General features: G+C 43.2%; 1 protein-coding gene and 1 pseudogene across 2 annotated transcripts in view; one reads left to right on the plus strand and one right to left on the minus strand.

The window, feature by feature from the left end:
• The window catches only part of braf (B-Raf proto-oncogene, serine/threonine kinase), a 40916-nt gene extending 20566 nt beyond the window's left edge, over nt 1–20350 (minus strand). For both annotated transcript variants that reach the window (XM_068717111.1, XM_068717110.1), the window contains exons 1-5: nt 20109–20350; nt 9948–10049; nt 9465–9752; nt 5984–6087; nt 5079–5181 (exon numbers count right to left, since the gene is read on the minus strand). In XM_068717111.1, the coding sequence (XP_068573212.1) occupies nt 5079–5181; nt 5984–6087; nt 9465–9752; nt 9948–10049; nt 20109–20264 (753 nt within the window). In that variant the 5' untranslated portion in view covers nt 20265–20350. The remainder of the gene's footprint in view (nt 1–5078; nt 5182–5983; nt 6088–9464; nt 9753–9947; nt 10050–20108) is intronic.
• Nucleotides 10644–12046, plus strand: LOC137877056 (uncharacterized; annotated as a pseudogene).
• Nucleotides 20351–26106: the final 5756 nt, after the last annotated feature.

Genomic DNA, 26106 nt, shown 5'->3' on the forward strand with positions numbered 1-26106 from the left:
TGAATTACAGTGTCTGCATCTGCCATTTAACAACAGCAATTATACACAAAATAAACTATATACATTGGGTACCCACAGCACCTTTGAACAGTTAGTCAAGAGTCAAGTCAGGTCTGCATCAACCTTGACATCTGATAGACGCCGGCAACTCCTGGACAAACTCAGACGGGGAAATATAAATCCACCGGATTCTGCTTCCTCCAGACAGACTCCAGAAAAAATTGGCTTTAGCTTTTTCCAGTTGCCGTTCCCATTTTACGAAAAGCAGACCAAAAGGTAAGATTCAGCTCTGCAGGGGAAACTTTAGTGGACTTCTGGATGGCCAAGTTTATAGCAAACCGGAACTCTGGGAGGTATTTATCCCAATGCTTATGCTGGTTTCCGGATGCAATCATTGTTTTTAAAGTGCGGTTCACTCTCTGTGAGGTTGGTCTGGGGATGATAGGCGGATGTTAATTTGTGTCCCACGTTCTAGGCTCGGCACACAATTTGGATGACTGAAGACATAAACTGTGACCCACAATCTGACAGACTTTTGATGGAAAATTTCCCCTGTGCCAGTACTTTTCTACTGTGACTTAGCTTGTGTGCCTTACTCAATAACAAGACCATATATGTTGCTTCTATACGAGGAAGTAAATGAATGTATAGCAAGACCATATGGGATGTCCGCTATAGCTTCCATAAAAGGAAGTAACTGAATGGGGAGGAGACAGCTAACCACAGAAAGTTTAGGTTAGGAACTGTTCCTACCCCCCACCCATGTGCACTGGTCCTTTATAAGACGTAGATACCCTGCATACGGGTCTCTTCATCCCTCAGACTGCACACAGGCGCTCAGTGGGATGATTGAACCTTCTCTGCGCAGAGAATAAATACTTCAAAGACAAATTTGTGTTTCTCAATGTTCCTTATTTCAGTATTATAGGACTCACTCTGTACTATTATATAGTTTAAAATCAGGAAGTCCCTACAACCATTTGATACAGGGCCTAGCATTCAAAGTCTTCCTGCTGCGCCTTCCACACATCTTCTAGGGAGATGGGAAGCTCTTTTGATGGTCTTGAGGAAGCAGTGCTGTATTTTCCTTTCCTGTATGAAATGTCCTCCACTTCTCCAATGGTCACACCACAGCCAAGCATTGTGTGGCAATTGTGGCTCAGTGGTAGAGCAGAGACTTCCTTCAATCAGAGCATCTAGACCAAAAAAGGAGCATTGAAGTTTGGGTGACTGAGGACAGGTTGGTTGACCAGATGTTCTTTAAGTGTATCAAAAGCAGCTTGGCATGCAAGTGACCAGAGGAACCTTGCTCTTTTTTTCCTTTAAGGAACCTCTATAAAGGCTTCCAGGTTGGTGGGGACTGGGAAGTTGCGCACAGCCTCTGTCTTGTCCGGATCCACATGAACTCCACTGTTACACACAATATGTCCCAAGAATTTCAGAGATGTCCTTTACGGCTTACTTTTTCTCATGTTCACAGAGAGGCTGGCTCTTTGGAGTTTATTAAGGACAGCTTGAACATTCCTCGGACGGGGAGAGAATGTTAATGTCGTCCAGGTATCCAAAACAGATGACCCCCTTTAATTCTCCTAGTGCCCTCTCCATGAGCCATTTGAATGTTGCAAGTGTATTCTTCAGTCCAAATGGCCTGACTTTAAATCGGAGCACACCCAGAGGACAGATGAAGGCTGTGATTTCTCGCACATAATCCATTTCCACCTGTCAGTACCCGCTATTTCAGTCCAGGGAAGAGAAGACAGTGGCACCTGAGAGACCAGTATCTCCTGGATAGTGGGAATGGGTTAGGCATCTGTGACTGTGTTTTCATTCACTTTCCTGAAATCTACACTGAACCTTGGTGTACCAACCTTCTTGGGAATCAAAACTACTGGAGAAGCCCAAGCAGAAAAAGAGAGTTTAAAAACATTGTCCTTCAGCATGTTATCATTAGCTTCTTCATCAACTTCAGATACACGATAGGGTTTTTGTCGAATGGGAAGTGGATTAGAAAGAAAGATCTGATGTTTCAATAGCTCAGTCCATCCCACTTTTGTTGCACAAACATCAGCGATGTTAAGTAACAGAGTCTTTAACTGGATTTTCCTGTGTTTCTCAAGATGAGACTCCTGGATTGCCTTTTGGAATAAGTCTGAGTCTTCCACGTCAGTGTAGAGAACAGTGCAGTGGTTGACGGAGATTCCACTGAGAGGAAAGCAATTTGGTTTTTTTTTTTTCTAATTTTCCCAGAACTAGTATGATCCTCCTGCAACGTCAATCTGCATTCCTGTGAAGAATGTGAAGTCCAATACCAGCAGAGCAGGAAAAGCAAGGGTTTTGGGATACAGCACTACCACATCCACCAGCCAGGTTTTATCCTGTAGGCTCAGTTCCATCTCCACCCAAACTAGGGGGTAATGCATGACGCTGATCATGCTGTATGGGTCAAGGTGTTAACTGAAGGGCGGTTATGTTCGTCTGCAGATTGGGAGGGCTGTGGACGTGTTTGCTGATGATGTGAGTGATATGAGGGTTGCCGATTGGGTTGCTGAGGGTGGGAGTGATAAGAGTGTTGCGTATTGGGTTACTGAGGCCATGTCCACACTACTCCGTTTCCATTTGAAAACGCATATGTTTTGCTACGTTTACATTGAGTGTCCACACTACGCCATATGAGTTATTGGAGCGATTAGTGAGCGGCGTGTCCAGCGGCTAGCGGCTTTGAGGAGGACGGACACAAAACAGAGGACTTTCCGGTCCTTCTGCACAACTATTGTGAAGTCCACACACAAACTATAAAAAGAACAAAACACTGATTGCTCTCCAAAAGGACAGAGACTTCAGCCACCAGCAGAGCTACAAGCGAGAACAGACAACGAAACTCATGAAACGAGTGAGAAATGTGTTGACCACATTTATGGACCCATAATCTAGTAAACTTTTATGTGTAAGTATTCATTTTAAAGTACATTTGATATGTGAGATAGAGCAACACCTGCAGCGTTGTAACTAAGTCTGAAAAATAAAACTTTTAAAACTTTCCACGAAATTTGTCTGAGTTAGAGGACGATTTTAGAGGAAGATCTTAAGTATCAAACACGACCTTTCATTGTTAAAGACTACTTTATTACTCTGTTATATTTTTTTTAACTAAGCAACCAATCTACTTCCTATTTAAACCGGCATCCACCCGCATGCCTAGTGTACATGAATGGTCACGTGATATTCGTTTTCAGGCATTTTAGTCTGCACGGAGATCATTTAGAAAGCGATGCTGAAACGCTGTGTGGACGGAGATCTTTTTTTTTTTTTTTTTTTTTAATGAAAACGTATTAGTGTGGATGTAGCCTGAGGGTGGGAGTGACTGCCTTTACATCTCCAGCAGTAAACCACAGGGGGGGGGGGGCATTATTCTTCTGTTTAGGGGGTCAGGAGTCAACAAATCCACTTTTTTTTCCTTTTGTTTCACAACTTTCGTAGCTCATACTAAACTTGTCTTTTTTTCAGCTGCTGTCCTAATCTCACCAGTTCATCCACAGTAGCAACTCTTCCCCAGAGCTTGCTTGCCTGCAATATGTGGATTGACATTCCTGAAGATCAGTTTGAGCACTGCAGCCTCCTGACTATCAGACTTCCACCTATGACACAAGGAGCAGTACACACAAGCAAAATCACGGATGCTTTCCCCACCGCCTTGTACTCTTGTCCTCACTCTCTCTGCCAGTTCATCCTCATACATAGCCCTGAGATAAAAAGGCAGCACGGAACCTTTTCTGGAAGTCTGACCAGGTATGCGTGTTTAAACGAGCCACATCCCACCAGTTTCCATGTAGGACATTCCTCAAGGTTGCCATCAACTCCACTTCAGTCAGTGGGTTTAAAGCCAGAAAATCATTACATTTCTCCAGATATATCAGGGGATCTGATTCATCCACCATCTTCCCAAAGGATGGAAACTGTAGCTTAACAGGGCATTTTCCACCAACCGTCCTCGACTCTCAGGCAGAACAGGGGAATCTCATGGTGAATCTAACATACATGCCTTTATATCAGACTGTAGAATAGACTGGAGGTACTGCCTCTGGGCCTTTCCCAGCTGATCTAATCGCTGTTAGAGGCAGCTTGGATAGGGACAGATGTAAGTGGAGATACTGTACGTTAATATTTCATTGTCACTATTTCCTGGGACATGGAATCCATACTTTGAGACAAATTTTACACCTCATTATGAAGGTGGTCGACTGACTGCACCACTGGGGTCATGAATTCTTTGATATCTTTTAATATGTCTGTATGATGATGTGCTAATTTCCAGTTGAGGTTTGCTGCAAACTGACTCCTCCTCCTGACAGACTCCAGAGACAACTGGCCTTAGCTTTTTCCAGTTGACTACAATGATGTGGACTATATCACGCGATCTCACAGAAGGTAAAGCTGGCGTTTTTCTCATTCAGTGACTTTCCACATACTGGTGGCTCACAGACACACACATTTACAGATTTCAGTGGAGGTTAGTTTTGAGGGTTGTGATCGGATTATTTGATGATTGTGGGCATTGACTGTGGGAATCATGAATGAACTCTTGACAAGTGGTGTTGATGTAATTCTTCTGAAAATTGGTTGATACTAGGGGCAGATTCCCACTGGATGTAGAAGCGCTGCGCTAGGTCAATTGTGGCTGTTCACACCAGAAGCACATTTCTCCACACCGGTCAACGAGTGATTCTGCTCCTCCGCTGTTTGCGTCTGTCAAATCACTTATCTATATCATTTATTTCCTTCATGAAAGATTATCAGTGTATTTCTTGCCAGAATTGATCATGGCACATGAAGCAGAGACTCAAAGCCGAATAAGCAAGCCAGCCGTGGAGCTCTGAGCAACCCAATTGGTTTCCATAAACGGCGAAAGGACGGCGAAAGGACGGCGAAAGGACGGCGAAAGGACGGCGGCAGCGCTACGCCAAAAATCGTGGCTTTTACACGTCCAGTGTGAACCTGGTGTAAGGCTGAGCAATATAATTAATATATAATGTTTATTGTCATTTGAGTTACGATGTGACATTTTGTCTAACAGTACTTACAAAGTTGTGTGTGGTGAGCGGAACATTCTCCAGCACTTCTACATGTAACTCCTCTCCTGTCAGCCAGGAGATGTCTGTGTCCCAGCCAATCGGCTTCTTCTCTCTGAAAGAGGAAGTGGAGAGTTAGGGTAAAGGTCTACACCTCACACTGCTGTTTGTCTAACCACCATATAGAAAGTTGCACCAACATGACCATGATGGTTTCAAAAAGGAAAGCAGCACATGCCACATGTAGAAAGTCAACCTTTCATTGATTAATAAGACCATATTCAGACAAGGTCCTCTTGTTCCTCCTTTCTTTTGTTTTCCAGCATGCATTTCCTATCAAACAGTCATAACTAATATAATTTTCACCAAATTGACGTCTGAAATGCTTTAGACTAAAAATTAACTGTTCAGATTTTGAATATGTGAAACTATGCTTTTCTTCATATATACACATTTATTGTGCCATACAGCCTTGTATTGCCTACGTTTTCTGAGACCTGCTGGCCTGTCATATCCAGCCGGTCATCTCGGGAGATAGCAGGCCAGCTCTTGAGGTTACCAGCTGGTCAGCATCCATGGTCATACCAGGAAGAAGAGTGTGACCTCAGCAGCTTTCGGTAATTTACAGCTGGCTCGTTGTCCTCGTTACAACGGCGTATTAGGGCCATTGTATATAAAAAAATGAATTATTATGGAGCAAGTTTTTTTTCTCGGAACATTTTTTCCCCCCAATATTACACCCCTCCCCTAGCTCCTTAATTATTATCACTTCTTTTCTTTTATTACCCACAGTGTGCCTAATACGCAGTAGTACTTTATAGACTTTTAAACATAATTCCTTTTGGAGGAGAGCAACTTATTTAATAATGTGAGTGAATACTTGACACCAGTGATAGGATGACTTCATGTAGACTTACCCGTCCTGTACCCTATAGACTGCACAGCACTCTGGAATGAGGCCTCGCATCATCAGAGCTTTCTTCAGTGAGTCTCTTACGGTCATCCCACAGCGAGCCGGAACCTGAACACACCACAACAGCACTCGCTGAACTAACATCAAAAAGGAAATGAGCTGACACAACCACACCAAGTGTGGATGTTGAAACTTTCAACTGTAAAGTTGGAGTGAGAATGTTCCTTGTAGCAATTAGTCTCAGGGAAACCATCTCTCTGAGTGCTGGTAATAGCTTGGAGTTCACCAAAGTGAAAAGTCAGTCACACCTTCATTTAACACTCATTTATTTCACACTGATCATCAATCTGCAGAGAGCTAAAAAAGCTTCTTATAAACAGACTGCAGCCCCTTTTGACAACAGGGATCAGGGTCTAAACTATGTTCCAGGGACATTTAGCCCCAAAAAGATCAGAAAAGTTCAGAAAAGTGCAATAATATTCGGGATGGGGTTTGCAGGGTTGAGCGACGTTGATTGGTCAAACACACAAAGCACTCCTCATTAAACAATTCAGGACCATTTTAGGATGAGGGGAGAGGGTTAGGTTAGGGCATTTCTCTCTTTTTAGGTTTGTTGTTGGCTTTCTGACTTATTTTAAAAAAGGCAGAGAGAAAAAGAGAAAGACATAGGGAGAGCAGCAGTACTGTGAATGACAAAAATAATGAGAAGTTTATTATGAGTTAATTCTCATTGTTTCATGGTGGTTATGTTCTAAAGCACAATTAAATAACCATCGAAACACTCATCAGATTGATTGTCTTGAGACAAATTCTCCTAGTTTAATTTTGTATGTAATGTATTTCATTCATTACATACAACATTCTTCAGTAAATTCTATGTAGCACTAAATGTTGTCGTGATGAGACAAAACCGTTTAAAACGTTTATTATTTTCCCCAAAATGTTTTTTAGATAAAAACTGGCGGGCACACTAAATTGCAGGCTGGAGAGTGCATTTACCGCTGCAACAACAGCATCTTTGCAGGTCTTTAAATTGCTATGAAAATGCAGACAGCAATGGGCTGAGGGGAACCTTTTCTTTCCTGGAAAAATAGTCCTGGGACTAAAATTACCAAGAACTTCCTGGTGGTGACACAGCTAGGGAAACTAATATCAGCCTTTGCTGTGCTCGCTAGGTCCAAGATTCCAGCTGAACTGAAGATTATTACAGATGTTAACACTTCCTATTCTTCAGCCTGAACCACAATGAGATATTAGTACCTTTACGCCTGGGCTGCGCTCTAAGTAACTTTACGGCTGGGCTGTGCTCCAAGTACCTTTACAGCTGGGCTGCGCTCCAAGTACCTTTACGCCTGGGCTGCGCACCAAGTACCTTTACGCCTGGGCTGCGCTCTAAGTAACTTTACGGCTGGGCTGTGCTCCAAGTACCTTTACAGCTGGGCTGCGCTCCAAGTACCTTTACGCCTGGGCTGCGCACCAAGTACCTTTACACCTGGGCTGCGCTCCAAGTACCTTTACGCCTGGGCTGCTCTCTGACTACCTTTACGCCTGGGCTGCGCACCAAGTACCTTTACGCCTGGGCTATGCACCAAGTACCTTTACACCTGGGCTGAGGTCTAAGTACCTTTACGCCTGTGCTGCGCTCTAAGTACCTTAACGCCTGGGCTATGCTCTAAGTACCTTTACGGCTGGGCTGCGCTCTAAGTAACTTTACGGCTGGGCTGCGCTCAAAGTACCTTAACGCCTGGGCTATGCTCTAAGTACCTTTATGGCTGGGCTGCGCTCTAAGTACCTTTTACCCTGGGCTGCTCTCCAACTACCTTTACGTCTGAGCTGCGCTCTAACTACCTTTACGGCTGGGCTGCGCTCTAAGTAACTTTACGGCTGGGCTGTGCTCTAAGTAACTTTATGCCTGGGCTGTGCTCTAAGTAACTTTACGCCTGGGCTGTGCTCAATATCAAATAAGGAATATTTTTCAACAGCCTTAAAAGGGAAATTCCACCATTTTCAACCTGCAGTCACACTGTGGGGATGTGGTTCACAATTTTCAGAATATTTCTTTGATCACCAAAGCTTTGAGTTGACAGTAGTCAGTAGATGTATCTCACCTTGAGATCTGATCTCTTTTCAGATTGTCAGCTTTGGTCGGGGACAGACCTAAATTGAAGTGTAACGAGGCCTCAAATGTGTCTGCTCCATATTCAGCCTTCTGTCGCTCTGTGGCTTTCAGAACCGTAAATATTAGCCAATATTAGCTTATGGCAGATAGCAGTGTCACATATATGTGGGCTTATAAGTAACAGTAAACGTCAGTACAGAAATATCAAAGTATGTTTGGGGTCAGTCAGAAACAGTGTCTATGATACATTTGTAAAATGTAAATGTACCACTCTATAGCAAGACAGAGAGGACTGAACACTACACTTTTTGGACAGCAGAGATTACAACTGGAAAGTTAAAAACATACATTTAGAAGTAAAAGCATTGGGGACTACTACTTGGTCTGTACCAAATATTTTTGTACATTCAAAGCTTAAAATGTGGTTTTAGAATGATGCATTATATTTTAAGAAATCATCACCTTAGAAAAAAATGTAAATCTCAGTTTCAATAAAATGAGTTAGTCTTTTCAGTAAATAAACTTTCTTTATTGGACCGAACTTGTCAGTGCGTGCCTCCCTTTGTGTGCGGCAGTTAAAATGTTGTTAGGATAAAATTGTATTGAATAAAAACATGTTGGGAATGTTTATCCTAAAATTAGTATAATACTTATATGTTTGAATACCCTGATCTTTATCTGCAACTATACAAAAATACCAGTTTAAAAAGAATGAGTACACATGCAAAAGAAAAAAAGCATTCAAATGTTGATTTAGGATTTGAATGTCAACGTTATGAATAAGGCTTAGAAGCTTCGAACTTCGGATGAATCCAAGCTGCAATGATCGAAGTACCAGCGCTATTGTGCAAGTATGCTTTTTCAGGTAAGCTTTGGTTTTCTCTGGGTTCACAAAGAAAATGTTATTCATCTTTGTAAAAATCCTGAAAGTTTCATTTTATTGAGCAACTACTGTAGTGGAGCTGATTTCTCTCAGAATATGGAAAGTAAACCACAGCGGCATGCCTCAGGACTGAATGCTGAATGTAAGATTACACTGAGTTGCAGAAGCTAACTTATAGCTATTGCTAATTGTAATGTTGTTTATTCTACAAACATGACATCTATCATACTTCTGTCCATCCTGATAAAGGGATCCCTCTTCTGTTGCTCTCCCTGAGGTGGTCCAAGGACAGAGGATGTAGTATGCTGTACAGCTTGTAAAGCCCTTTGTAGCAAATTTGTGATATTGGGCTGAACTAATACAATTTAATTGAATAAGTAAAATTTATTTGCTTTTGGTTTCTTATATTCTTGGACAAACAAAATCCAAAACGAAAAATCATGTTCACAACATAAGCATCCTCAGAGAGGACGTCAGACATACCACTGTTCTCTGTTTGTTGGGCAGGAAGACCCTGACGATGGGCTTCTGGGGGGAGCGAGGGTTGGCTCGGCCGGCATCGGTGGGGGTCTGCAGGACAGCCAAGGTATTTGGGGCAGAGGGAAAGGCCTGAGCCCCCCCAGCGACCCCACAACCTCCCATCTTGACCTCTAGAAGGGCTGGCATGGTAGAAGGAGAGCAGGAGAAGTCTGTGCCGTTGCCCATGGCCTCCAGCAGCTGCTGCTCCCTCTGCTGCAGGGCGTCCAGTTTACTGGTGTACTCCTCATAGGCCTGACACAGACAACCCACCAGAATACACTGACTCAACAGCTTCCATACATGAAGTGACACTTACTTATATTGTCTTGTAATGTGTTAAGGCGGCGTGAAGTGTATACTGCATGGAAGTAAAACTTGTATTTTTATTTACAATCACAAGATGATATTTCTCTGCAAATGCATTCTTTCAAGTCAAAACTATCTTACCTCTAGATATATGGAAGGAGGGTTGTGTTCTCCTCCAAACTTGTCCAGAAGGGCCTCTAAGTGTTCCTGTGTCAACTTTATCATCTGTTTGATATTCCAGATCTGTGGGGAAGCAAAGCAAACAATATGAACAATTTGAAATCCTTCAGTAAATGAACAACAACCAGAGTTGAAGGCCTAAAGATTAAATTTTCCTGACTTGGTCTCCCCTAAATAAGGCAACAGTTGATGTCCAAAAGATTCTCACCTAATGTCTGGGTCAGGCTACATCATATACGTATATGGTCACTCACTAGTGGTGTAACGGATCATGCATCGATCCGTGATCTGTACGGATCAACCCTCACAATTCGGCACACATGAACCATGGATTCATTTACAAAAATGTAATTAAATTACAGTTTAATCATCATAGTGTGAAATAAAGTTTTACTGCCGCTCATATGTTTTCAGAGAATACGTCTCTAAATATCTATGCAGAGTTGCAGTGAACAGATATAAAGCAGTAGTGTGTTCACGTGAACGGAGCGTGAAAGTCATGGCGAGCGGAGGGAATTCAGAAGCCCCCGGCATCATTTAAGTCACATGTTTGGCTTCCCTTTTACTAATAATGAAGAGATGAGGGTGGTGGACAAAACCGTTACAGTATGTAGACGTTGTTTAACGAGAAAGACATACAACGGAAATACATTGGGCATGTCCACACGTATAAAGCACCACCAGCCCAGTCTGTCAGCGACGGGGGCCAAGGCACAACAACAACAACAACAACAAGGTATCATCGCTCCATTTAAGAAAGCGTTTGTGGCAGAATCAGACGGGGCTAAAGCTATTACAACATCTATTGGAGTGTTTACTGCTGCATGAGGCAAGCATTCCCTACATGAGCAGTAGTGCTGGAGATCATTTACAGAGAGTCCTTTGCTTCTTCATTTCAGTACGTTTGAACCCAGTTGAAAATTGTTGTACAATGTAATGGAACCCAACAGCTGATCTGTCATGTAACATTCACTATATAGTTATTAAGATAGGAGATCTGCAGCAGAGCGAGAGGTTTATTTGAAGCAGGCTTTGTTAGAGGCAGTCCTATATTTGGTAAACGGCTAAATAGACTTGTATAACACCTTTCTAGTCTTCCGACCACTTTTTGGTTTTTGGTTGAATGAATGTCATCTGATGTCCCTTCATGAGTCATGTATGGACGGCAGATTGCAGCCAATCACCTTCCCAGCAGAGCAAACGACACTCTGCCCAGCCACTACTCAGTGGCTGCAGCGTACCAGATGGTGATGGAGGTGGTGAGGATGGACTCAATGATGGCAGTGTAGAGATGCATCATCATTATGTATGGCAGGTTAAACTTCTTGAGCTGCTGTAGGAGCTACATCCTCTGCTGAGCCTTCTTGGCGATAGAGCTGATGTTCAGCCAATGATGGAGCTGAAGTTATTCCATTAGGCCCAGAACACCTCCGAAATCAGTTATCTGATGATATAGTTTCTCTAGATGGCATTGCTCTGGCATCCAGCAGCACCGTAAAGAATCTCACGAGTTATCTTTGATCAGGATTTGTCTGTAACATTTCAAAAATCAGGCACACCCTGTCTCAAAGCGATGCAGAACAATTATTTCATGCATTTTATACTTCTAGACTAGATTATTGAAATTCCTTATTATCAGCCTGCTCTAATAACTCTCATAAATCTCTCCAGTTGATCCAGAATGCTGCAGCTTGTGTATTAACAAAAACTAAGAAAAGAGATCATATTACTCCTGTATTAGCTTCTCTGCATTGGCTCCCTGCAAAATCTAGAATATCATTTAAAATCCTTCTCCTCACCTACAAAGCCCTAATTGGTCAGGCACCATCATATCTTAAAGAGCTTATAGTACCATATTACCCCACTAGAGTGCTGTGCTTCCTAAATTCAGGGTTATTTGTGTTCCTAGAGTCTTAAAAAGCGTAATGGGAGCCAGAGCCTTCAGCTATCAAGCTCCTCTTCTGTGGAACCAGCTTCCTGTTTCAGTCCGGGGGTCAAACACACTCATCACATTTAAGAGTAGGCTTAAGACTTTCCTCTTTGATAACGCTTATAGTTAGGGCTGGCTAAGGTTTGCCTTGGAACAGCCCAAATATAATACAAAATATATATATATACTGTACATACATACATACATACATCTATCAGGGGTGTAACGATACACGTATTCATATTGAACCATGCGGTACGGGGCTCACGGTTCGGTACGCATTACGAACCGAACAATACGTTTGAATAAGAAAGAACAATTAAATTGCTTTTGAAAAAAGAAATATAGCTGAAATTGGTGGAGCCGCTGCGCTCAAACATGGCAACCCACCCGACGTAACGTGATGTCCTTCCCTGATTCGCCACGCTCCTATCACGTGACCGGATGTTCACAAACAACAACGGTATTGATTACCAATCGACTACCAGGTTAATTCAACAAGGAGAACTGATTACAGGTGTTGTTGACTGTGTTGTCTTTACTAGCAGCTGTTGTTCAGTTAAAATCTGCATTATTATGGAGGAAGCAGCTGTTAAAGGAGCGATTAGTGAGCAGCGTGTCCAGCGGAGGTATCAGACCTACCGAGCGGCCGTCTGAAGTAACGGTTAGTGGCTTTAGAGAGGACGCACACAAAACAGAGGACTTTCCTTTACTTATTAATGTTTATTTTGTTCTTTACAACAAGTTAACACACAAACTATAAAGGAACAAAACATGGATTGCTCACCAGTAGGACAGAGACTTCAGCAGAGCTACGAGTGAGAACAAATGACACTGAGGGAACAAGTGAGAGACGAGTGTTGACCACATTTATGGATCATAATCTAGTACATTCTTATGTGTAAGTGTTGATTTTAATGTAAATATGAGGTGAGAGAGAGAGATAGAGCAAGACCTGCAGCGCTGTAACTAAGTCTGAAACACACACACACACACACACACACACACACACACACACACACACACACACACACACACACACACACACACACACACACACACACACACACACACACACACACACACACACACACACACACGGGGTGCAACGGATCCCGGTTTTTGAGTCACGGTTCGGATAATTTTTCGGATCAGCAAAGAAAAGGAGAGGAGTCAAATATAACTTTGCTTTCCATTCATTAATTAAAGAACTTCAGGAACACTTAAAGCAAAGAAATTGGGCTATAGTCTTACAAAAAACTAAAATATTGAAGATGTCCAATTTGAAACAAAATTAAATAAATAAAAAAATTTAAGAATACTCAATTCTGTTAAGCTTAAGTGCAAAATGAGGTATGTTGATACCCACTTCCTTTGATCAATATTAAAACAGCCGGTGCTTCTCAAGTTCCTCCGCTCACCATGACTTTCACCGTTAAATGCTTTTAACCTGCTCCATTCACGTGAACACACTACTTTATATCTGTTCACAGCAACTTTGCATTGATATTCGGGGACTTCTTACTTGAAAAGGAACAGCAGCAGTAGAACTTTATTACACACTATGATGATTAAACTGTAAAAAAAAAAAAAAAATTAAATAAATAAAAAATCACAATTGTGCCTAACCATGAGGGGTGATCCGAACCGATTATGAATGTTCATATTTCATCCCTAGATTTTCAATTGCACTTATTTCATGGATTGGATTTGCTTTTGCACATAAAAACCAAGCGCAAATCAGTATAGTAGAAAAGCATCCTTGTGAGGGACAATTTCTGCTCCGCAAAGTACAGGGCTGTAATGAGCGCTTGCTCAATTTGACTTTTGAGATTGTAGAGGCGCAGATGGAATATACAGTGGCTGATGACTGTTTTGCTCCTTTGTTTGCACAGGCCATGACAACATGTCAGCCACACAGTGCGTGAACATATGCTCCCAACGCTCGTCTTAGTTCCCGACACCATACCTGTGCATTATCAGGCTGATGTGATGCAGTCAGATTCTGACATCGAAGTGTAGAGGTGAAAGTGTGCTATGACATTCCCTAGATCAATGACGTTCAAGGAGTCTTAACAGGAAGGAAGCTTCCGAAAGTTAGCGATCTGATTTAACAATTTACAAATCAGTGTGTACACACATCAGTCACTGCTGATTGGATTGAATCCGCTGAACAGAAAACAACTAAGATGAACTCAATATCAGACAGAATAATGAAGTAAGACAAAATGGCAATTAATTCCCACTATCTGGAGACAAAACTCTACTGTATGAAAGGTGTATCAACCCTATGCATTTTACTTGTTTGCAAATCGTGAAATAAAAATTGCTTTGCTGTGCAACATGTGTTGGACCTGTTGGCTGGTCTGTGTGCGCTGAAGAGGTTAATGGTAATCATTAAGGGCGTAACAGTACATAGAAGTCATGGTTTGGATTAAACCCCGATTTAGAAGTCACGACTCGGTTCATACTCTGGTTTATGAGTCACAGTTCGGTGTGTGTTAGGTACACCGGAAAAACAAAAACACTGTTCAAATAAGTTAAGGGTACACATAATCATCATAGTATAACACCAAGTAAATTGAACTTCTGGGAAATCTATCTGCCCAGTTAGAAAGCAATTGTGAATCAATTTCACCTGCTTCGGTGCAAATGAAAGCAACAACAGATGGACAGGTGAAGCAACAACAAGATAACCCCCACAAAGGGAATGGTTTGGCAAGTGGTGGCCGTAGACAATTTTTCTCTCCCTATCCTTCCTGGATGATTTTCATTACATTACATTACAGTCATTTAGCAGACGCTTTTATCCAAAGCGACTTATAATAAGTGCATTCAACATAGGTATTCAAGAGAACTACTAGTCACCAGAAGTCATAAGTACATCTCCTTTTCCAAACAAGCATCTAAAAGCATGAAGCACAGCATAACTCAGAGCCAAAGTACAGTGCAGAAACAAGAAAAACAGGGCAATAAGTAATACGAATACAATAAGTCCAACAAGCTAGTATGAATACAATAAGTGCTAAGTGGAAGGCTCAGGGTAGCACTTCCTGAAGAGGTGGGTTTTCAGCCTGCGCCGAAAGATGGGCAGCGACTCTGCTGTCCTGACGCCAATGGGAAGTTCATTCCACCATTGTGGGGCCAGGACAGAAAACAGCCGTGACCGGGTCGATCGGCCCCAGGGACCTCTGAGCGACGGGGCAACCAATCGCCCCAAGGCAGCAGAGCGAAGTGGTCGGGCGGGGGTGTAAGGCTTGACCATGGCCTGGAGATAGGAAGGAGCTGTTCCTTTCACTGCCCTGTAGGCTAGCACCAGAGTTTTAAACTGGATGTGAGCTCTTACAGGTAGCCAGTGTAGAGAACGGAGAAAGGAAGTTGTGTGGGAGAACTTGGGGCGATTGAACACCAGGTGAGCCGCGGCTTTCTGGACAAGCTCCAGAGGTCTGATGGCCGACACCGGGGCTCCGTAGGTGCGCCTCACTGACTAGTTTTGCATTGTGCTGGTGCCGTTGTCACTACTGGTAGCATGAGGCGGTACTTGCAGTCCATTCATGTTGTGGTGGTAGTCCAGCTCTTTAAGAATGGCATTTCCATACGAGCCATCACAACAAGGTTTACTGTGTCTCCCAGCACAGTCTCAAGAACGTGGAGGAGAAACCAGGAGACGAGCCATTACACAAGGAGTGCTGGACAGGGCCGTAGAAGGGCAACAACCCAGCAGCAGGACCGGTATCTGCTCCTTTGTGCTAGGAGGAACAGGAGGAGCACTATCAGAGCCCTACAAAATTACCTCCAGTGAGATACTTGTGTGCATGTTTCTGTCCAAACTGTCAGAAACAGATTCGATGAGGGTGGCATGAGGGCCCGATGTCCTCTAGTGGGACCTGTGCTAACAGCCCAGCACCAAGCAGCTTCATTGTCATTTGCCAGAGAACATCCAAATTTTGGTTTACAATCTGGGGGGGGGCATATCCTTAGAGGGTCGCACAGACCTCCACGTGCTAGCCATTGGTACCCTGACTGCTGTTAGGATTAAATCCTCAGACCCATTGTCAGACCTTAGGCTGGGGCAGTGGGCCCTGGCTTCCTCCTGGTGCAGGACAGTGCCCAGCCTCATGTGGTCAGTGTGTAGGCATTTCTTGGATGACGAAGACATTGAAGCCATTGACTGGCCTCAACGTTCCCCAGACCTCCATCCAATTGAGAACCTCTGAGACGTTGTGTATCAGTGCATCCAATGCTGCAGAGTAGCACCACAGACTGTCCAGGAGCTCACTGATGCCCTGATCCAGGTCTGGGAAAAGATCCCCCAGCACACCATCCGCTGTGTCATCAGGAGCACGCCCAAATGCTGTCAGGAGTGCATACAGGCACGTGGGGCCAAACACACAACCAAGCCACATTGTTGTAATGAAATTCAGGCAACTTGGATCAGCCGTTCAATTTTTCACTTTGATTTTCAATGTGATTTTGAATCTAGCCCTCAATGGGTTAATGATATTGGTTTCCATTGAATGTTCTAATGTCATTTTGTTCTCGACAAATTACACAATAAAGATTTTAAAATTTAATATTTTGTATCAAGATCCGATGTGTGATTTAAGTGTTCCCTTAATTTTTTTGAGCAGTGTAGATCAGATCAGTTTCTTTTCATTTATTTTGAACAAACATATGTGCAAGAATCAATCATCCTGCAGGGGACTGGGGGAGCGTTTTGCCCACTGGCAACTTTAGTAAACTACTTTTATCAATAAAATAAGGAACATTTCAAACACTCCTGTATTACACTGTACAAACAATGAACCAACACTTGCCCAAAAGCCAACAGGTTATATAATAGGCTGTGAAACTGCAAAGCATCTCTCATGCTATGAAATTGGAAATACTAAATAAATAGAATAAAAAATTTAAACTTGTGTATGTCAAGTTCCACCTTGGCCGTATGCAAATGCTAATGCCAGGCTCCGGTGTTTCATTTGCTCTCACCATAGTGTGACTCACTGACGGTTCTGCATGAATCCCCTCATCTCTGTAGGTATTAGGGGTGCAACACATCACAAAATTCCCTAGGTGGCACTATAACTGATTCAAAGTGGCTCTGTGGATGTCCTCATGCTCAAACGTGTGCAATTTGGAATTTGTAAATGAGTAGATTCAATACAACAGAGTTGTATCAGACTCACTTTTTAATCTTAGTTCCGCTCACTATGTCACACAGTTGCATGCCGTCCAATGTTGCTAGCTGTCCACCTCTTTACCTATTTTTGCAGTTAGGCTATCTCGTTACTACCAAGATGGCGACGACTGAATCCTCTTTGAGCATCACAACGGCTCTTCAGAAACGTATGGGTGATGTCACAGACATACAATCCACGAGGAAGTGTTGAGTTTCATTGACAGCAGCTTAACAGCAACCAAAATAACAATAAAGTAGAACAGTAACACAACAGGTGGCCACATCGCCTATCATAGTTGATTGCAACTGAACAAAGTGAGCGTCTCAAATCTACGGGGAAAGTAGGGCGACAAGTGTATCACAGGATCAGTCTAAACTCATGTTTAAAAACATATTGGTGAGGATGAAAAATGGTATTTACATGCACTCCAGTACTACATTCAGAACAGGCTACAGTCCATCTGACCTCACTAATGAACCTGGTCACCATCTATAATTAACAATAAGATTCATGTTATTGTTCAAATGCAAACAACTGAGTTCCAAAAAACTTGTTTTCTTCATTAAAAACACACAATTCAAATAAGGAAATAAAAGATTGTAATTTTATGGATTAAAACAAATCTTGTCATAAGTTTTAATGATTTATTATAAGATGCTTAGAGCTAGTGTAAATAGGTTATAATGTATTATCTATTTATGTTTCTCCTTCAAACAACTATTTATTCAAGTTTCTCACCAAAACCACATTACATTTTAACACATCATGATAGGTTATATTTACCTTCGCCCAATACTCATTTTCACTGAACAGAGCATGAACACATAATGTAACCAAAACTATTTTGATTGATTAATCTTGTGACACAAAAACACAAAACATTCTTTGGCTCCAGCTCCTCCATTGTGAAGATTTACTGCTTTTTCCACTTTTATATCACAGTAAACTGAAGATGTTTGGGTTGGGGACTAAAGGAAAACATCTGAAGAGCCACAATGGAATCAGGAGACAGACAAGAAATTCATCTGCAGAACAATCAATAGAAATAAGAATTGCTGAGTTCAGACCTCACTAGAGTTGAGTTTAGGGACAATAATTCTAGGAGATGGTTCTGTGAAGGTGGCTATGAATTTCAGTGTGATGGATTATCCATCTGCAACAAGTTTTGAGACTTTCCAATAAAACTCAAATGAGCTGAAGCCAATGCATGTGTGGAAGGAAAGTTAAAAGTGATGCACTGAAAAATGGCCAGTGGTGAAGTATCGATAGCTTGTGTATGGGCGAAAACATGCATAGCCAATGTATGGCTCTTTCATGTCAAATAGTAGAGCAATGTGCATGTCTGTAAAAGTTTTATTATGGTCCAACACCACCTCCCTAGTCAACCTATATGGCACCTGGATTTTAAATAGGTTTCTGCTACCATCCAGGTATTAGCTGGTCAGAGATCCCAGCCCCAGAGATAACTGGTTGAAAACAGCTGGAGTTATGAGGCAATTTAATATTTAGTTATCATTTAATGTTTAATAAGAGAGTATGACACGGTACACCGGACCCCTCTGACAGGACAACTCACAACAAGTTATGAGCTAAGCTAGATATGCAGACGTGATGACAATAGAGTTTAAGACTGACTGACATTATGATATTGCCCTTCTGCATTAATAATTGAAAGTGAACTTAAGACGGAAACCCACCCATTTCACACGTACACAAGTTTACTCATCATGAGTACTCCTCAGCCTGCTCTGGGGAGCTTTGTCAAGTCTCAGAAAGTAACCCTGATGATGTCATAGTGATGTCATCAGGGTTACCTCAGGTTGGACATGGAGACCACAAATTAGGGAGAAGTCAGTGTTAGTGGTGGACATTTGCCAGGTCTAGGGAAACAGTAGTATTGGTTGTTTTCATGTCAATTGTTTTGGGAGCTTAGGACTAACAGTCAGGATGTGTTAACCTCTGCACTCCACTATTGTGAGTGTGTTTGCATTGCCATGTCATACTTAGACTTTACAACTATGCAGCTGTCAAACTGACATGTTGACAGGAAAACTCCTAAACTGCTGAGCTGATGAGACTTGTTGGACCTTAGCATGGGGCCAGGGGCCACATTAGTCAGAGGTTTCTCTTTAGAATAGAGAACATGTTAACCTCTATATAAATGTAGGGGTAGGCCATCTAGTAGTAAAATCATATTTAGGAATATCTGAACAGTGACTGGAAGTATGCTGCTAATGCGATGAAGCCTGTCGTAACGGTCCAGCAAGGAGGCCTCTGACCTGCAGACTGAACACAGATTCCCAGGATAGGATCCATTGTCACTGTGTATTAAATGATGAGGTCACAGCCTGACAGAAGGTTCCGCTTGAGTGTGTGTGTGTGTGTGTGTGTGTGTGTGTGTGGGTGTGTGTGTGCGCGCGGACGTGGGGGCGGTGATTGTAAAGCCTATAATATAAATAAAAGTAGCATGTGTAGCTAAATTACACCTAAAAAAACACAAGCACGACTTCAGTTAGCCTCCACCTCCATCATCATCATCATCTTCATCATCATCTTTGGGGTAAAGGACCTCCGTGGATTGGCCAAAATGAAACCGGGCATATTAGAGTGCATAAGAAAACAGTGTAATTGCGTGTCTATTTTGCGTTAACGGCGGTGTGCGTGTGTGTGGTCGGTTGGCGCACCAGGCTACCGCTGCAGTGAGCCTGGAAGACGAAGCCAAGAGCGAATAGAATAAAAGCAGCAGGCCCGAAATAAACACAGGCTCTGCCGAATAAAAGCTTCCCTCCTGCTCACACTCATCCGCCGCATTGTTCTGGTCAGTGGGAGCCGCGTGTTACGGTGGAATCGTTTACGTTTAGAGGGTCGCCTTGGTCCTCCGCACCGCATCCCCCACGATCCACGGTTACAGCCGGTGTTTCCTGAACATTTACATCCAGTTACCTCCGCTTGGAGCCCGTGTCCCCCTGCCCAGCTCAGACCCCGCTACCCCACCACCACCGCCGCGCTTACCTCTTCATCCTGCGGACCTCCGGGGATACCCGACGTGCAGGAGGAGTCCAGCCCTGCACCCAGCTCCTCCAGGCCCGACTCCCTGCCCGGCTCCCGCTCCGTGGTGTCTCCGTTAAAGACGGGCGGTGGGGACTCGGCGCTGCTCAACGCCGCCATTTTAAACTGCGAGGAACTGAGTGGAAAATAATAGAGGGAAACGCAGGCTGGAGCTGAGGACAGGAGGGGGAGACAGAGACGCTGGACGGGGCTCCTCTGGACTGGATGGGTGGCACAGAATCACTACTGTATAACTGACACGATCTGATTTTATTTGTATTATTATTATCATTGTATCCTGGTGAGCAATGAAGATATTTTGTTTATTACTTTTACAACTTTAAGTATTATTATTATTATTATTATTATTATTATTTAATAATAATAATAATAATGATAATAATAATATTATTATCATTGTATCCTGGTATGCAATAAAGATATTTTCTATTATTTGTTAATATAATAATACTAATTATTATTATTCATTGTATCCTAGTGGGCCTATAAAGATATGTGTTATTATGTTTATGTTTATAATTATTATAATTATTATTAAATATTTTTTATTTTTTTTTACAATTACTATTATTATTATTATCATTGTATCCTGGTGGGCAATAAAGATATTTTCTATTATTATTATTAGCATTATTATCATGATGCCCTGGTTAATAAGTCATGAAGTATATAGTCCCAATAGATCATGGAAACCTAGGGCGCAACATTTTCTGGTTCACATGGTAATATAAAAAGTAGGGTTGAGGGGCTCCACAAACGTGATGCACATGTAGTTCGGAACTCCCTCTCAAAAGTTCAATAATTTATCAAAATATCCTGCAATTCAGAAACTAACTTAGTCCAGTTTACATCTAAGTGTCCCTACGAAATGTCAGGATCAGGGGCAACGAGAAATAAGGCGTCTCAGGAGGATCCCCCAACTAGAAAGAAAGCCCCTCAAGACGGACAGCCAGAGGATCCATCGAATGCAGCCATCCTGTTAGCATAAGATCAAGAGGACCGGTTGACCAAGAAAGTTAAGTTGGCTGTGAGAGAGGCAGTTCAGGATATGTTCTCCATTGAAATTAAAAGCCTAAAGGCTATGATGGAATCCTTGAATTTGGCAGTTACCAAACCAGGCCAGGATATCACCCACCAAGCAGAGGTGGGTAAAACGCAGTGGTGGGCCTTATCTGCTGGCACAAAATTATAGCTATTTTATAATTTAATAATTCTTCACAAATACACTACATGTATTCTAATTATTTTTCCCATTAGCTTATTTTCTCATTGCACAGCTACTGTCTTCTTCAGTTGCTCTGCTTCCAGTGCTGCTTGTTTTAATTAGAGCTTTTATCCAATCAGATTTCACCTCTATGTCTCTAAGTAAGAAGAGAGGCCCGAGGCCTGCTGGATAGCCTTTGCAGATTAAAGTATATGGAGACAATATTGTTGATTGTCATAGTGTTCAACCAATCAAATCTTTAGTTTGACATGTTGGACGTATTCTTTGATGTGCCAGAGTACAAGTACGTCAGTATTAACTACAAGTACGTCAGTATTAACGTGCGGCATGATTGGTCAGTGGGCTAGCGTGACTGTTGTGATGCTGAAGTAGCTAGCAGAAGTTAGTAGCAGTAGTAAGAGTTCAAGTTGAAAGATATGTAAGAAGTTATGACATTTTAGCGTTTTGCTTGGTGTAGATTATTTTTTCTTTTTACCTAGCTTTGTTTTTTTAACACTCAATGGCTGAAGGTGGAGAAACGGATTTCTGGAGAAGGACATTTCCAGAAAAGCTGGACTTCGTAAGAAAGGGTCGGCCAACCACACAGCTAGCAGCCCTGACCCAGCCAGGAAAAGGATTTGTACGAACGGTATTTCTGGTTCACAGCGTTGGAGAAGCGTTGCACATTTTATGGCTAAGAATAGGTTTCATTTGCAACTGAGGGTCTTGGTGTTTGAAGCTGTTTGGCGCTATGCTACGCTAACCTGAGTTGGCTAAACAAGGCAGCAACAAGGCACTATAGCACGGCAGGACACTTACAAGCTACAGTGCTTTTGACAACTTTTGGAGAGACCCGAGTGGATCTACAACTCAACAAACACGTTCGCAGGAGGACCTCTGGCTCCGATGTACTGTACAACCGCGTCATTAAACTCTTCATTAACAAAGAAAGGAGGATGAACTTTGTCTTGAAGTGAACAGCAGCTTTGGTAAGTGAAGTGTTTTTGAGTTTTTACATCTTCAGTAGCGTTACTACTGTGTTAATTTGTCTATGTTGTCGTTTATATGATTTGGTTAATATTGTTCCCTCTGATGTGAATCATACTTGAATGGCTCGTGCTCTTCAGTATGTGGATGAATTCGTGTTTTAGCGCTGCAGTGTTGCTGGATTGATTTGTCATGCTTTGTTGTCATATAAATATATGTGACTGGTTCTTGTAAGTTCGTTCTTGTCATTTTGTTAATTACATTGATTTAGACTATGCATTTTCCGTTAATGACGAAGCATCCCGTCATGCACGGGGTTAGGGTTGGACATTTGATTCCTTGTTTGGGGTTTTGTTGTGTTTAACGAAGCAAGAATTATGGTCTGGAGAAATGGGGATTGTGTGGCGATTGCTTTAGCCCTGTTTGAATCAATAGGGAACAGCTGCCTAAACGCTGTGGGGAGAGTTTGTAGCTTGTGTGCTGCTGTTGGTTTTCCTGCTAAGCTAGTTTAGCATAGCCTCCCAGAACACACGCGCCTCACCAGGGTACAATGTTTTGTTTCCGGGGTCAGAGTGTCTCTTACGTGGTGGGTTGCCATGTTGAGGGAAGTACACCGAAAACATTATATTTCCCACAATTTAAGCTTCTGCATTTTCCAAATGCACTAGTATTATTCAAACATATTGTTCGGTTCGTAAGCCTCGTACCAAACGGTTTAATACGAATACGTGTATTGTTACACCCCTAGAAACAAATAATAACCCGTAGCTGTGGTGTCATAATGAGGTTATTAGGAGGCGGTTCAACTGTAGCACTGAAGGCCCAAGTATAAAATGCACGGCCCACCACTGCCACAAGGCAGAGTGGCTGCTACGACAGCTAACATGAGAGCGGTTAAACACAATATGGGTACCCTCCAGGAGGATTTCCTGAATATTCGCCAGAAACTCACTGAGATGGAAGACAGATCACACAGATGTAACATCCCACTTGTTGGCCTAGCTGAATCTGCAGAGGGTGAAAATGCCATTCAGTTTCTGCAAGAAGGTTTACCAGTGTGGATCCCCTCTCTAGTAGGGGAGCAGATGGAAATTCAACGGGCTCACCGCATTTACACCACCCAGGAAAAAAAACAATCGTCCCCGAACGCTCCAACTACTTCGATATCAGGACAGAGAGAAAATTCTCAATGGAGTCAGAGCACTCCCGTCACGTCAGCGCCCACACATCAGACATCCAACGAGCGCCAAGCGCTAACATCTAGGTTGCTGTTTTTCCCGGACTACAGCAACGAAACCGTTCAGAGGAGAAGAGCTGTCAACAGGTTCTGAGGTATCTAGCAACCCTGAAAGTTAAGCATACTGGGACGCTGCATTTCTTTGAAAACATAGCGGATGCTGAGAGGTTTATGTCTACCTTCAACCGGTTTCCACGCTCAACACCTAGTGCTCCCCTCACCACATCTGCTGACACAGATATCTCAATAGACTTTTTCATTTAACCGCTGTAGTTTACTATTGTTATCGCAGCAGGTCAACTCATAATTTGCAGATTATATTGTCAGACTTCATTTTGATTTAATATAGAATAGTGATTTTAAAAATTTGTATACATTACTTTGTTTTATAAACTTAGTTCAGGAACATGGACCACGCCCTGAACACAGCTCATTTCCATTACAAAGTATTTAAGCAGAATGAACCTGTTCACTTCCTCTTCGACTCAGCTTCAACACAACGTACGACAGAAAAACCCTCTTTGACTCAGCTTAACACGATGTACGACAGATAAACAAACAAACAAACTTTGACTCAGCTTCAACTCCTAATATGTCACATGCCACACCAGAGACAATAAAACACTGGATCTCTTCTATGCCAACACCAAGGAGACATACTCTTCATCACCTCTCCCTCCCCTGGCAAGATCTGATCACAACCTGATGCACCTCCTGCCTGTGTACAAACCTCTTGTGCAAAGGCAGCCAGCTGTGACTCGCACAGTAAAAAGATGGTCCAAGGAAGCCAAGGAGGCTCTGAAGGACTGTTTTGACTCTACTGTGTGGGAATTATTCAGTGACGACCATGGGGCATGGCACCTCAGGTCCAGTGCAGACCAGCTGTGCGGGATAGTGGAGCATGTCTTCAACTTGAGCTTGAAGCTGAGGAAAGTACCACAGGTGTGGAAAACATCCTGCGTGGTACCAGTCCCAAAGACCCCGTGACCCAAGGACTTCAACAGCTTCAGACCAGTGGCGTTAACATCCCACCTGATGAAGATGCTAGAGAGGCTGGTCCTTGTACATCTCCGCCCCCTGGTGAGCTCATTTTTGGACCCACTTCAGTTCGCCTACCAATCTGGCATCGGGGTGGATGATGTTGTCATCTACCTGCTACACAGATGCCTTTCTCACCTGGAAAAGGCCGGAAACACTGTGAGAATCATGTTTTTTGATTTCTCCAGTGCCTTCAACACCACCCAGCCTCTGCTTCTGAGGGACAAGCTGGAGCAGACCGGGGTGGACCACCACCTCACTGCATGGATCCTGGACTACCTCACCAACCGTCCACAGTATGTGCGGATACAGGAGTGTGAGTCCGATCTGGTGTCCTGCAGCACGGGGGCGGCCCCACAAGGAACTGTTCTAGCCCCCTTCCTCTTCACCATATACACTTCGTGCCACCTGTAAAAATTCTCCGACGACTCTGCAATCGTCAGCCTCATTTCCGCCGATGATGACAGGGAATACAGAGAACTGAACCAGGACTTGATAGGATGGTGCCAGCGGAATCGCCTCCAGATCAACTCTGGTAAAACCAAAGAGCTGGTGGTGGACTTCCGCCGGGGTAAACGCTCTCCTCTGGAACCAGTAAACATCCAGGGAATGGACATTGAGATCTGGGTGTTCACTTGAACAATAAACTGTACTGGATTAACCACATACAAGCACTCTATAAAAAGGGTCAGAGCAGGCTATCTGCTGAGGAGACTCAGGTCTTTTGGAGTGCAGGGAGCACTCCTGAGGACCTTCTTCGAATCTGTGGTGGCATTAGCCATCTTCTATGGAGTGGTCTGCTGGGGCAGCAGCATCTCGACAGCCGACAGGAAGAGACTTAACAAACTTGTCAAGTTTGTTAAGTGTCCACTGGATATGGTGGAGGTGGTGGGAGACAGGAGGATGATGGTTAAACTATCATCCCTGATGAACAACACCTCCCACCCCATGTAGGAATCTCATCCCTCGACCCTCATCCCTTACCCTACACCCCCACGCCGTTCTTCCGACCACCGGAGATCCAGACGCTCAAAGGACCAGTGAATCCACCGCGCCCCTTTATTCACCATTTTGATGCTCTGACAGTCTCTTCATATCCCACTTCTCCGAGTGGACAGTTCTCTCAACCGAAGAACGCAATTATCCAACGCAACATTCGTTTACATCTGTTACAAAAGCACAACATTCCAAACTATTCAAGCACTCGCAGCACAACACCTCTCTCTCTCGCTCTCCAAGCCTCCAGAGCACTTCCGGGTTCCCCGCGCCACGTCAGGCACGCGCCGATGATGTCATGACGCATCACACAGCCAAAGAAGCCCAGCCATCTACATCAGTCCCTCCAGAGGGCCAGGTCGTATACCACCCACCCCAACCTCCCTCCGTGCCGCAGACATCTCACCTTGCAATGTTTTTCCCTAAACTTCACTATTAACCCAGGCATGTGGATATGACAGCGTCAAACGCAACAGACA

Source organism: Cebidichthys violaceus, unplaced genomic scaffold (assembly GCF_023349555.1).
Source record: "Cebidichthys violaceus isolate CVI_PGR_0920_01 unplaced genomic scaffold, fCebVio1.0.p SCAF_21, whole genome shotgun sequence".
Lineage (NCBI taxonomy): Eukaryota > Metazoa > Chordata > Actinopteri > Perciformes > Stichaeidae > Cebidichthys > Cebidichthys violaceus.